This window comes from Antechinus flavipes, chromosome 3, assembly GCF_016432865.1.
Source record: "Antechinus flavipes isolate AdamAnt ecotype Samford, QLD, Australia chromosome 3, AdamAnt_v2, whole genome shotgun sequence".
Classification (NCBI taxonomy): domain Eukaryota; kingdom Metazoa; phylum Chordata; class Mammalia; order Dasyuromorphia; family Dasyuridae; genus Antechinus; species Antechinus flavipes.
Window position 1 is genome coordinate 334,556,707 of NC_067400.1, and position 15,073 is coordinate 334,571,779.

At 32.5% G+C, this 15,073-nt stretch overlaps 1 protein-coding gene across 1 annotated transcript in view; it reads left to right on the forward strand.

Moving 5' to 3' along the window:
- Window positions 1-14,856, forward strand: part of PXYLP1 (2-phosphoxylose phosphatase 1) — a 61,288-nt gene extending 46,432 nt beyond the window's left edge. The window contains exons 4-7 of the mRNA XM_051985658.1: window positions 4,449-4,607; window positions 4,989-5,115; window positions 9,921-10,060; window positions 12,698-14,856. Coding sequence (XP_051841618.1) covers window positions 4,449-4,607; window positions 4,989-5,115; window positions 9,921-10,060; window positions 12,698-13,629 — 1,358 coding nt within the window. The 3' untranslated portion in view covers window positions 13,630-14,856. The remainder of the gene's footprint in view (window positions 1-4,448; window positions 4,608-4,988; window positions 5,116-9,920; window positions 10,061-12,697) is intronic.
- Window positions 14,857-15,073: the final 217 nt, after the last annotated feature.

Consider the following 15,073-nt stretch of genomic DNA (forward strand, 5'->3'; position numbering starts at 1 on the left):
GCTCTCTCTATATAGTTAACATTTTCTAATTATGTTGAAAGAATTGACCTTCGCAAACTGTATTTATGTGTAAGACATTAGTGCAAATAGGAATAAAACTCAAAAAATGGTATTAAAACCATTGTCACTAGTCAGAATTTTTATTATAGCATTGTATGAAATCTATTTGTGTTGTTACTAAAGATCTCTTGGTTGCCCATGCCAGTGGTCTTTTCTCAGTCCTTATTCTACTTGATCCCTCAGCAGCTTTTGATACTGTTGCTCACTTTTTCTTCCTTGATATTCTCTTCTATCTAGATTTTTAGGATCCCATTCTCTCCTGATTCACTTCCTACTGTTGATACTTCCTTTTCTGTCTCCTTTGTTGCATTCTTTTCCAGACCATGCCTTTTAACCATAGGTGCCCTCCTGAGCTGGACCCTTTTCTCCATGGATACAGTTTCATTTGGTGATCTCATCAGCTCCCACAGATTTAATCTCCTATCTCAATTCTCAAATTCTCAAATCTGTTATCCTATCGCAATGTCTCTGCTACTCTCCAGTTTCTATCTGCAGCTGTCTTTCAGGAACCTTGAACTGGATATCTTGCAGAAATATGAAACTCTCTTGATTTGCCCAAAATGGAATTCATTATATTTTCCCCTGAGCCCTCCCTGTCTCCTACCTTCCTTTTTATTGTGGAGGGCAACAGCATTCTCTCAGCCGTTTAGGTTCACAACCTACAAGCCAACCTGGATTCCTCACTCTGCTGCCCCCTCCCCACCCCAAGGCCTACCAACTTCCCCTTTGCCAGATTTCTTCAACAAGCTGCCCTTTCTCCCCTGCCACTGCCACCATCCTAGGCTGACCTTCATCACCTTGGCTATTGTAATAGCCTGCTCTTAAGTCTGCCTGCCTCAGCTCTCTCTATTCTAATCTGTTCTCCATTCATTCATTAAAATGGTTTTCCAAAGCATAGATCTAATCATGTCACATGACTCTTCTCCACACTCAGAAAACTCTTTTGACTTCCTGTTGTCTCAGGATCAAATATAGAGTGATCTGTTTGGCACCCAAAACCCTCATAACCTAGTCTGTTCCTACCTTTTCAGTCTTACACCTTCCTCCCCACTACTTACTCTCTGGTTCAGTGACATTGGCCTCTTGCCTGTTCCACACACAAAACAATCTGTCTCTTAGCTCTGGGCATTTTCTCTAGCTCTCCCATAAGCCTGGAATGCTTTACTGCGTCTGTTCCAACTGTTGAGGTGTGAAAAATGAGGGTTGAGAGATCCTCTGGTTGATGTTGCAGATTCTTTGCGAAAGAATTTGCATTGGAGAAGTTTGTGGCAAAAAATGAGTTTATTACACAAGAAAACAGGTTTTTTAGCAGGCAAAATCCTATTAGGATTATTTGCAAAAGTCTGGGCACACAGCTTTGATTTTATTGATTTTTTTTTTGTTGTTGTTGTTGTTGCCCCAAGCTAGGGAGAAATTTGAAAAACTAATTTTCGAATCAATAGGAGTAGTGATTATGCCCCAGGCCAAGATCTCCAATTGAATCATAGGACATTATTTATCTGGGAGTTTGTCTTATAAGCAGGAAGGTAGGGCCTCTCCCAAAAGCCAAGAGGGGTTTTGATTCAGGGCCTTTCCAAGCCTTCCCCCCAAAAGATCAGGGGGAGAGTTTACATCACAACAAATGACCTTTTTTGGATTCTTCCCAATTAAAATCCTGTATTCCATAGGAATCCTTTCCCAGCCCCTCTTAATTATAATGTTTTCCCCTTGTTAATGATTTCCTATTTATTCTGTATATAACTTTGTATGTATTTGGTTTCATATTGTCTCTTCTCTTAGATTTCAAGATTCTTGAGGGAAGGGACTGTCATTTGCCTTTTTGCGTGTGTGTGTGTGTGTGTGTGTGTGTGTGTGTGTGTGTGTGTATGTATGTTAGTCCTGAGGTTATCATTGTGCTTAGCACAAAGAGCTTGATAAATATCAATTGATTTATTATTGAGAACCAACAGAGGAGAGTTGCTTCAGTGCTAATCCTTTGATCCTGAAATGGGAATATACAGGAATAATATATTATAGTTGGAGGGAGTAAGGGAACTAAGAAATGAGAATATTGCTTACTTGACCAATATAGATAGCACAGAACCTCAGGAAGTAGCAGTGAGTAGATTTGAGTTTGATTTTTGGGAGAGACTGGCTGAATGTGGTAAGCAGTAAGCATTTAGGGAGGAAGGAAAATCTTTTTTAAAGCAAAATTGTAAGATATTTGAAGTTTTTACACAGAGATTACAAGCATATTTGCTTATGATTGACTTCATTCCATGAATGATAATACTTTATTTTTCCTCATTTCCTTTTTGTCTGCTCTTCCTGATGATGATTTTTCATAGACTAATAGGTCACAGTCACCAAAATGATCTCTGAAATCTGACTCTTCTTTTTAATTTAATATCATTATTTTAAATTTATTTTTTATTCTGAACTTATCAAACATCAAAAAAAGAACATTGAAAGTATAATAGAAAATGGGGATTATATGTGAAATCATGACTCTTATGTAAAGCTTGCTTTAAAAAAAAAAAAAAAGAAAACATCATGTATGGTAGACACATGCCTGTAATCCCTGATATAGAAAGAGGCTAACAGTGTAGATTGCTTAAATTCAGAAATTCTGAATTTACCTGAGCACTTCCAGGGTTTTTTGTGGTGATCAGATGAGAAAATATTTGTAAAGGGCTATGTAATTGCAAGGTGTTATTATTATTATTATTATTGTCATTAGCAGTTATAGTAACGTATCTAGAATATTTTTTTTAGGGCAGCCCTGAGAGAAATCTTCTGACAAATAGAATTGTTCATTGCCTTTATTGCTACTGAGTTACCTTAGTTATCTTGAGTATTTTGATTTGGGGCTTCTTTGATATTTTAAGTAGATCTTTTGATTTGACTATTATCTCCGCTTCTTCATTTCACTTCCTTCTGTTCTTATTTTGTGTTACTGCTTTATCTCTTATTATAAATCCCCAGAAAGAATTCCCTCAATGTGTCAGAAGCCTCAATTATGGTGACTTTGGACATTTCCTTTAATTTTAATGCTGAGAAAGATACTGACACGAATTATCATATTATCTCTTAGTTTAGATTTATAGACTAAAGCATAATCTAGTACCTATTTGTTTTATTAGATATTGGTAGTAAAGAATTGGTACTAAATGGAAAAAAAATCACCTATGAGTACAAGGTACTGGAAAGCAAATATAGGGATTCAGTAAAGAACAAACTGTGCTGACGTGTCTGATCTGATGTCCTATAATAGAGTTATAGGAAGTGCTGAGAAGAAACTATAGATAATATATTTTATTTAAACCTATCTTGGTCAAAATGAGGCTTCATTTTTATGCTCCATATTATGTTATCAGCAAATTAGAAAAATGTCATCTAGTTCTGTGATTTTTTAAAAAAACATTCTGCAATTGTATTCTGTGGAGTAGAATTAATCATCTCCAGGATCTAGTCCAGAAGTTTAAAAAAATGATGGCTACATCTTGTGTACATCTTTTTTTTTTTTTAAAATATTTTATTTTATTTTATTTTATTTAATAATAACTTTATATTGATAGAATCCATGCCAGGGTAATTTTTTTACATTATCCCTTGCACTTGTTTCTGTTCCGATTTTTCCCCTCCTTCCCTCCACCCCCTCCCCTAGATGGCAAGCAGTCCTATATATGTTAGATATGTTGCAGTATATCCTAGATACAATATATGTTTGAAGAACTGAACAGTTCTCTTGTTGCACAGGGAGAATTGGATTCAGAAGGTAAAAATAACCCGGGAAGAAAAACAAAAATGCAGATAGTTCACATTTGTTTCCCAGTGTTCTTTCTTTGGGCGTAGCTGCTTCTGTCCATCATTTATCAATTGAAACTCAGGTCTCTTTGTCAATCTTGTGTACATCTAACTGCTAAACAAAAACTGTTTTGGCAAACAATTTCATTTGAAGCACATCCTTTTGTTAAACTATTTCAACAAAGGATTTCAGTTGAACATGAGATTGCATGCCTAAATTTAATGGATTATTTTACTGTTATGTGTGTGGAATTGTGGCTAGGTGGTTAATTTTTGTGTCTTACAATCAGTAGTACTTTCAGATATATTCGTTCTGTTTAATACATAGTTAAAAACAAAATTACCTTAAAAAACCCAAACCAAACCAAAAGCTTCCCAAACATATCAACCCTTGCTTTCAGCATATCGAAGAAATATAATATTCTGTTGAAAAAGTTATAAAAAAGATTTCCATTGAAGAAATTGACACTGAAGTGGCTTCAAGAATAATTCACTTAACTAAATGCAATGTAATTCAGAAAAAAAATTAAATGTGAAATTCAGAATTACATTGTACAATTATATTCATGCAACTACTTAATTACATTGAATTTTTTTTTTAGTCCACCTAACACCAGTAACACCAGTCAAAAATGGAATGAATGGTAAAAATCGCAAGAGAATAATGCCTGATCCATTGACTGAACCTCCTGTTGTTAACCCTATTCATGAAGCTCGTATTTACTGCAATATTCCAAGCATTACTGAACGTAGTGCAGAAGGTAGGTTTTTGCAATATTGTATAACAAATTCAGTATCTACAATAAATAGTTTTTTTTTCCCTTAGAACTACTTTGAAATAAAGAGTTATAGGTTTAAAATACTTGGATGGGGAGGGGCGGGTCAGGGCAAAATGATAGCAGGAATAAGTGTACTCAGCCTTACAGCTTGGTTATCTTAAAGTTCAAAATCTTTTAAAATGTAGGAATATGCCCCAATATGTTTCATGGAAATTAGTGTTTTATATTGATAAGTAGAATTTTGCTCTGTACACAGTTTTTTAAAGGAATATCTTTTTGTATTAAAGTATTCATACAAAACCTAGTATATCTTAATATTGTTCCCAAAACTAATATTTAAACTATACATTTCTTATTCTGTAGGTCATGCACCTTATTATTTCAAGTTAGTTTCTGTTCATGTGTTAATTCGTCATGGAGACAGATACCCACTTTATGCCATTCCTAAAACAAAGCGACCAGAAATTGACTGTACTTTGGTTGCTAACAGGTAAGCTGCATTTAACAAATCTTTTCCATGATTATAATTATTTTTGAAACTAACATGTTGTTTCATTTGTTTCATACCACCAGCTGTTGCTTGTCCTTTGTTTACACATTTTAATTTTCAAAATTAAAGAGGTAACATTCTTTAGGATTCTATTTTTAAAAATATGAATGATTATTGTGGTTTTTAAAAATAAATTTAGGTTATTGTGACAGCTAGGTGGCATAGTGGATAGAGCATTATCCCTAGAATCCAGAGGATTCAAGTTCTCCTGAGTTTAAATCTGGACTCAGACATTTGATACTTGACTCTGGGCAAGTTACTTAACCCTGATTGCGTTGGGCCCCCAAATTTAAATTTAGGTTATAAATTTCTTGAGGGCAGAGACACTTGTCTCATTCATTGTCTCTTTTGGATGGAATATGGCACAATGGAAAGAACATATTTGTTGTGTAGTCTAGAGGCCTGGGTTCAAATATTACCTCTGAAGTTTACTGCACATGTGACTTTGACAGGCCTTGGTTTCCTTATCTGTAAAATAAAATCCTAACTCTAGGTCCATGATGTTGTCATGCCCAACTATGCCCAGCCATGATATCTTTCATTTTTAGTAAAGATGTATAAATGGAAAGAATATCAAAATAGGAAATGGAAAATATGAATCTGGAAATTCTAAGATCTTAAAATTATAATGGTAGCTAACCACAAGAAAAAGTATGAGATGACAAGGATGTATTTAGAAATATGTAATATCCATAAGAGACAATATGGTCATGTGGTTAGAGGGCTGGTCATGGTGAAATGAAGACTTGGATACAAGTTCTGCTTCTAACACATACTAGCTATCTGACTGTGACCCATCATTTCATTTCTCAGCCCCCACCCCCATTTCTTTCAAGACTATAAATTGCTGAGCAAGTGCCATTGATAAATAATTTCTTTACCAGAAGTTTCCTTAAGGCAACTAATAAGGCAATAGATTTTATTTCTAAAATATTAACAATGTTCTTTTAAATTTCGTTTAAATTATATAGTAGGAATATGTCATTTACCTAATCAAAAGATCAGGAGAAAGGCTCCTACTTGATCTGGGTTCATATAGGCCAACAGAATTAATCTGGTATCAAGTGAATTCTTTTGGTCACCTATACCTGTTTGTATAGACACTCTTTGACCTAAATTGGAGCTTGTATCTCTCTTCAGTGGCCTGAACTGTCATATAATTACCAACTTATGCTGATTACTTCTTAGGGTCATATTTGAATCTGCTTGTACGATTAGGGCTTGTACAACTGTTTCAGTTCAGTTTGTTTTCCACATCCAAATTGCTGTGTTATAGAACTGACTTTGTGGTTTTTTATCCACCTTTTTTCATGTGCTCATTTTGTATCTTACAAAATGCCTAGATATAGTAGCTACTCATTGAATGGAATCAAATTATCTCTCGAAACTAAAATAGAAGAATATTAATTGATTTTAAAATTTTATAGAAAAAAATTTTCAAAGTTAATAGAATGTTTTTTTTTATTTTTCTTTTTACTCTTTAAAATTAAAAAAAATTTTTTTTCCTGAGGCAATAGGAAGTGTTAAGTACCTGAAGTCAAATTTGAACTCAGGTCCTCCTGACTTCAGGGCTGGTGCTTTATCAAAACATTGTACCACCTTGCTGCCTCCATTTTTTTACTTTTGAACTGTCATTCCATGAATTTTCATGCATCAGCATTACTTAATTTAAATTCCAATTTGAGTTATTTGAATTTATTTTCTGATAAGACTACTTTTTTTTTTAGTATTCTAGTGAATAACTTATTACTTATACAGTTTATACTACTGTATTGTTGACTTTTGAATGGGTATGCAAAATAGGTCCTATATTAAGCTTTATGCATTAACATTTATGATATGAATAGATACTCAAGAGTAAATTAAGAAAATGAGACCAGTTCCTTGAAGTTTGTAAGAATTTAACATTTTTATTACTTTCAGTATTCAGCATGCATAAAATTTTCTGATGAGTCCAAAGTTAGGTATATTTTTATTGAAGAAGTATTTATTTTCATATGCCAAAATGCCAAAAACTTAATTGTAATTTTAAGGTTTAAGCCAAAAGTATGATGCCTGAGTTTTATCTGTAGAGGATATATTAAGTACTTAGTTTTATTAACTATTTTTTAAGAAAAGGACAATTATATAGTTAAATTAGGATGAAATGATTTTTTATTTGTCCCTGTCTTTATCAGATCTACTAATACCTGTATAACAGATTAAAATTTGAATGAGAAAGAAGCTTTTTCTGATAAATACTTTATTAATTGCTTCTTCCACTGAAGTTCTAATTTGATATTTTATTGAGAGGTTAATAGTGGCCTTGACTTATTTTAGGTTATGCTAATAGCAGCTCTCATAAGTTCTATACCAAGCTGGAAAGTCTTTGATTACTGGATGTCTCTGCTCTGGAGATTAGCCTCGTTAAATTCAGAGATTTATCACCAGGTTACCCATAAATTGATGATTTTTATTTTTTCTTGGCAATATCTTAAAGAACATTTACTATATTTGTGGAGGCATCAGGATCTGTGTAAATGAAAGAAGTACCTACACCAGTGAAGTCATAGATCTTTGAAACATTAAGTAATAATTTTATAGGTAAAAATTTCTGAATATGTATTTCCTTTATGTGGAGATAATAGCTAAGATCACAAACTACTGCTTATAGAAAAAAAAACCTACCAGGTTTTTAATTTATTTTTAATATGAAAGAGTATTTATGAATAGTCACACTGAAAACATGGAGAATCTAGGAAACTGTTTCTTGTAACTGTCTTTAGTTATATATTTTAAGTTTAATTCTCAGATAACATTCACAAAACTTTTGCTTAGATTCTGAATCAGAATCCTGAGATATTGAAAGAAGTGTTTTCTGTGTCTTAAAGGGTAACCTATAGTTTATGAAGATAAGTATTATCAATTTTATTTTCATTTTATGAAAAAGATTAATTTCCAGATTGCATACATTTATATGTATTAAGCTTTGTGAAAAAAAATTATTTCTTGTGCTCTAGTGAAAAACATTATGTATCCTCTAGTATTTAGAATAACAGCATTTTGTGTTAGAGTATACCAGATTTAGCACAGTATAATTTTAAGATGTACCTTTACAAAGTAAAATTTTGAGATTTATTTTTTTGTGTGAATTTACTGAAGTCATTTTAGCATATTTAGAGCAAAGATTACATTCATTTAAAATGTCACTGTTAATAGAGCTCAAGTGGTGAGTTTGTTGTTACAGTGTTTTGTTTTTTGCCTTTTTTCCTTATCGTTTCTTGTATAACCTAACAGTTAATTTCCCTCTTTTTCTTATTAAGTAAACGTCATCATTTAGGAGTCAGTTGGGAAGTATGTATATATTCTTATATTATTTCACTAATTAGGGAAATTGCTTACTAAATATTTTACTTTTAAAATTAATTTTATATTAATACACTGCGAGATTAAAACTTAAGGTTTTATACTGGTTCTTTTTCTTTTTCTTGGCCAACCAGTGGTTTGATTCAAGGTGCGTTTAAATGTGATATAAACATGGCAAAATGCTTTAGCTTTAATCATGGAAGTGAAGTGCTTATCATATGCTTCTATTCACTACAAGGTTAATTCTTTAAAAATACTGCTTTCATCATCTCATATGCCTGCTGAGAAATCTCCAGTGACTCAATCTAAGCTCCTTGGCATGGCATTCAGTGCCCCCTACAATCTATCCACAGTGTTGCTAACTTTATTTCCCCCCACTTCCCAGTTAAATCCTGTACTGTCACCTGAACATGACTAGCATATTCCTACCTTTCAGGCTTTGTTCATGGCATTCTTATTGTATAGAATAATTTCCCTGTCATTCCAATCTGTCTAAATCCTTTCATCTTGCAAGGCCTCGCTCTAATCTCATTCATACATGGAACTTTTCTAGATCACTCCAGCTTACTTTCCATGCCTTTCTTACTCCTTTGAACTCCTATAACAGTTTTTGTCTATACTGCTCAATTGACACAAAGAAACAAATGATGTGCAAATATATTTTGCTTAACAATTGTAAATTTCCTTTATAGCTCTACATTCATTTGTTTGTTGTTTGATTTATAACAAGCTGAGTTAAATATTACCATTCTTTAAAGGAAATATAAAGTTGAATTTTCATCTTCATATGAAGGCAAGACATGTGAAACAATTAAAAAGTAGGAGCGTATAATAAAGTGCTAAATTATAAAGTACAACAAATATGTATAATAGAAGTTAAAGGAAAAGATGAGTGTAATCTGAACTTTCCAAAGAAAACTTTAAATAGCAGATAAAGCACTCAAGCTGAGACTTGAAGAATGACAATTTTATTGATGAGTGTAAATGGTCAAATGATCAAATTTTAATATTAAAATCCAGTGATCAGTACATTATACATGACAAACTCAAGTTTTTGTTTGATTCTCTGAGAAATGCTTAGGGTTATTACCCTTTATTCTTGAGATCAGTTTTTACCTCTTGATCTTTAAATGTGGTTGGTGGGTAAGAGTTAGTGACAAAGCCTCAGGACCTTACTATACCCCAAACTGCTTGCCTATTATGCATTTGTTGATCTGAAGCTCATTTTTCTTAAATGTAGACTAAAAATATTTATGAAGAGAGACTGTAAGTATGAAAAAACATCTAGCTTTGAACAATATATTTGCTTACTATAAACCATTCAATTTTTATCATAGTTTTTATTGTTATTTTATTAAGCATTTATTGGATTAGATTGTATTTTGGTTTGTCCATTTTAGGAAACCAAACCATCCTAAACTTGAAGCTTTCATCAATCATATGTCAAAAGCATCTGAAGTCTTCATGGAAGGCACTCTTAGTACTCTGCCTCTTTATCCTAGTCATTCATTGTGTGAAATGGGAGAACTCACACAGACAGGCAAGTTTCTTCTTTGTTCTTTTGAATTTCTCAAGAATGGATTTTTCCTCAGAAAAATCCTTGTCCCCTTGTTTTCTGGTCATGTTTTACACGATTAAAGAGTTATTTTCTTTTGAAATCTGTTGCCTTGCATGTAGCTTCAATTTACAGAATGCTTGTTTGGAGACATTATGACTAAATGAGATAACATATGTAAATTTTATGTAAATGTTAGCTATTGCTATTGGCTGTCATCAGTTTTTTGCTTCATTAATCCTAGTGGTAACTAACTAGCATTCATTAATTGAAGCAAATTTGAAAAGATCAACCTTCTCATCTACCACATCACATAGGACAAGTGAAGCATGAATTAATTTTACTTCAGTACTTCAAGGATCTATTGTAGTTCTGGATACTCTCCTAATAGTATATAGTTTTCTAGAGTTAACTGTTTTCATGGAGGTGATGTGCCTCTCCAAATTTAGCTAGACTGGTCCTCAAACAACAGATATACACAATCACTGAATTATTATTCTAAGATTTTTCACCTTGGTATGGGACCTTTCATATCTAGTGCTTTTTTAGGCATAACTTTTGAGAACCCAACGTTACTTCTTTAATATGCTTAGAGAAACAATTAAGCACTAAACAAAAGAATTGTCATAGTGCATCAAATCAGTAGTCCTGATAAGTGGTTGGATATATATAGTTGGTCTCTGCAAAATATCTTCAAGAGGAAGATAATGTAAGAGAGTACAGTTTTCTTTATGAACTCAGCCTCAGCTTCAAATGTTTAAGGATATGCTTTGAACATTTATTTCTAAGTCCCTTTAGTTAATTATGGATCAAAGAATTTATCAAAAATGTATTGATATAGATGTTCATATCACTTATATTTTAAATCTGCCCTGCTTTTTGAAATTCAGTTTAATTCAATAACATTTATTAAGTGTCTTCTATGTATAATGCACTACTTTAGGCTCTGGGGAATAAGAAGACAAAATGAGAAGCAATCCTTTCCTCCATGTGATGTTCCATTCTGCTTCTGTAGCTAACAGGTTCCTTAAGTTTATATTTCACTGTAAAACAAGATTTTCTTTTTTGATAGAAAAAAATATTGTTTTTTTCTTTTTTAAGCTTCGAGGTCTGTTATAATATTTTAAGATTTATTAATTCAGAAAACATTTGTTAAGTGCCTATTATATGTAGACGATTGTGTTATTCACTTAAAAAGAGATGAAATTTAGATAAGACAGAATTCCTTCTTTCATGTGGAGCTCAATCTAGTCGAAGTTATTGCATGTGCAAAATTAACTGTAAATCATAAGTGCTGAGGAAGATATAAACTGTGGTAATAAGGTAATAAAAGCATCTTTTAAAAGTTACTTTTAACATATCTATGCACTTGAGTTCATGAATTTCACCAATATATAGAATGAAGAGTTATGAATTTTTCTTAGCTTACCTGTTCTTAAGAGTTTCCACACATAGTTTAGAAATTTACTTTCTCTTTTCTAACTTTATTGCCTTTTTTTTGAGATTTGTATTCTGAGTATCTTCTGTGCTCATAGTTTTATGTAGAGGTAACATATGCATTTGTTTTTTGTTTTTACCCCTGAGGATGCCTAGCATATTGTCTTTTTTTGGTTATAGTCAGTAGTACATTTTATATTTCTCCCTGAGTATATCAACTTAATGATTCCATGACCTCTTCTTTTGATTGTACCTGTTAGATTAGAGGCAGTAATTATATAAACTTAGTTTGGCTTATTTTTCCTTAAATATTTTACCTTGTACATGCTTACATTAAAACTTAACCCCTTCTTTTCTGCATAGCCATATAGCTTTATGAAATTTGTGTGCAATTTTTCATTAACAGCGTCACATTTCACTATTAGGTATTGTTTAGTGAAATCTGCAGGTTTTGGAATTTTATAGTACCCTATCTTTTTTACTAAAATGAAAGGGTCTTTAAGAGTTTAAATTATTTCTCTTGAGACAGAAGTTTGTTTCCACCAGCTCAGGAATGGGAAGGTCAAGTGAGACCAAAAAGGGAGATTAACAAATTAGGGAGTAGTAGCAGATGAATAGATTTTAAAAATTTATTTAGGATTTGATTGAAGGAATTTACTGAGCAAGTTGAAGCTCCATTCTCCTCTAAAAACTGAAGAATACTTGCTAATGGAGAAGAAAAAGTCATCCCTTTGTCCTTTCTAATTAAAGATTTGGCAGCCAGTTGTCTATATGTGGTAGCTGATTCTCATCCTCTTAGGAAGTTCCCAGAATAATAAAGATAATAACCAGTGACAGTTCCCTTGGGAGTTTGGGGAAAATGAGTAGACATTTGCTGTCTAGGAAAAGCAGGTGTGGAACATGCATTATCACATTCCTCCATAAGTGGAGGTCATATATCTCTGTGTCATTTTTGATACATAAATTTGCATGAAAGTTTCTTTTATGAATTGATGATAGTCTTCCAGTTTGCACATTTGAGTTGGATTTAAATATTTCTATTTTACATTCACTAAAAAATATAGAATTTAAGATTGATTAAGCTTTTGTAAACTCATTCTATAAACTGTTCTCCTTTATATATTGTTTTATATACTTTCCTTCAGCTGTTGTACTCAAGAAAATTTTTGTGGTCATTTTTATTAGGTGTTGTTCAGCATTTGAAGAATGGACAGTTGTTACGAGACATTTATTTAAAGAAACACAAACTCCTTCCAAAAGATTGGACTACAAAGCATCTTTACTTAGAGACAACTGGAAAAAGTCGAACTCTCCAGAGTGGACTGGCCTTGCTCTATAGTCTTCTCCCAGATTTTGACTGGAAGAAAATTAACTTTAGGCACCAGTGGAGTACTATCTTCTGCTCTGGAAGTTGTGATTGCCCAATGAGAAATCAATATCTAGAAAAGGAACAACGTCGTCAGTACCTCTTACGTGTTAAAAACAACCAATTAGAGAACACTTATGTGGAAATGGCAAAAATAGTGGGGATTCCCACAAGGCAGCTAAGAGCTGCTAATCCCATAGATTCTATGCTTTGCCACTTTTGCCACAATGTCAGTTTCCCTTGTACCAAAAATGGCTGTATCGATATAGAGCATTTTAAAGTTATCAAGACACATCAGATAGAAGATGAGAAAGAGAGACGTGAAAGGAAACTTTATTTCAAGTATGCCCTACTGGCCTCTCATCCTGTACTTAACCAGACGGTCAACCGTATGCTGCGTATTGCAGAAGGCAGGAAGGAAGAGATTTTTGTTCTTTATTCTGCTCATGATGTCACTTTGTCACCAGTTCTCAGTGCCTTGGGTATTACTGAAGCCAGGTTTCCAAGATTTGCGGCCAGATTGGTCTTTGAACTATGGCAAGATGGAGAAAAACCTACTGATCATTTCATCCGTATTCTTTATAATGGAGTTGATGTCACATTCCACACCTCTTTTTGCCAGGAACACCACAAGCATTCCAGCAAGCCTATGTGCCCTCTTGAAGATTTTGTTCACTTTGTCAAAAGGGACATGTTTTCAGTCTTAAATAGTACTAGTTATTATGATGCATGTCACCGAAAAACATTTTAGAAGAAAACCAGTCTGTATTTTATGAAATTTGTGCTGGTACAGAAAATGACCACTTTTGGTTATTTCTGATTCAAAAAGTATGACAATATTGCTTTGAAAAAAACTTAGAAATTCCAATTTAGGACCATATAGGTGGATTGACTTGAATAGCAAATATTTTGCCATAATTTGGTACAAGATCTAGTTTATTAACTTGGTACATTTCTAATTCATTGATAAAGAGGTACACTGCTGTAAATTGATGTTGCTTGGAATAAATGATTTTCCTTTTTATGCTAGAGTAGATAAGTTTAGGGTTGCTGATTCAGAATGTTGTTTTCTTGAACAACATGGTACTATATAATATATAACCAACAGACCTCATCCACAATAGTTCTTAATCTCATGCAGATATAGGTACTACTTAAATGGAAGTACTCCCAAATTGGATATCCCACAGCTCTCTAATGTGGTTGTACTTGTAGAAGTAATTTGAATACCAAGAAATTTATGTTGGTTTTTCCAGTACTTTTACTAGCAACATATATCTTGGTATAACTATCTAATTACAATAGAATATGAGGGAAATGGTTGTTAAATCAGGATGAATCTAGTAGCAAAATTGTTAAGGTATTTTATGTTTAGGATGATAAAAAATACTGTGGTACAAGATCATTAAATGTGTTTTAAATATTTGTCTGCTGTAGCAAAAGCTGGATATGCTGAAACTTTGATATGCGATTTAGTATTTTTATAGTCTAGAAAAATATTTTCTAAGACTTGTGTTAGAAATGGTATAGTACCAGTTTTAATTTTCTGTATTTTCTTGATATTCAGAGATTTATGAAAAGTCAATTTCAGATATCTTCAATGACCATATTACCAAAAAATAGCATTAATGGGTAATTTTTTTTGACCAGCTGTGGAATTGAATATGTTTTTAAACCACTTTTGTTAGTTATAAATGGTAAAATCTGATTTGATTTTTGAGGATATATTTGGGGTAAAACTTCATTATCAGAATATTAATTTAATTTTTATAGTGGTAGTTTTTTTATACTTTTAGAAAAGATTTTAATTTAATCTCTGATATTTGAAATAATGGTGCTAGTTAAATCAGAGGAAATGTAATCTGAGTGAGATTCTCTAGTGTTATTGGCATTCCAGACTCTTATTTTTATTTTTATTTTTTTTGCTCAGTGCTGCATTTGAATACACTAGTTTCTATCAATAAATTTTTGAGAAATATTTGCATATTCTGTGGTTACATTTTGGAGTACATTTTTTAGAAGATTTATCTTGAATGTTTCTCTTCTTAAAAGCTTACATGTTATCACTTGCTAGCATTTTTATGCTAATTAGAGTCTTTACATACATTCAAGATATAGTTGACTAAGATCTTCTAAATATAGCATAAGTATTTAAGAAAAAGGGTATAATCCAGAAGAGTTTTTTAAAAGTCAAA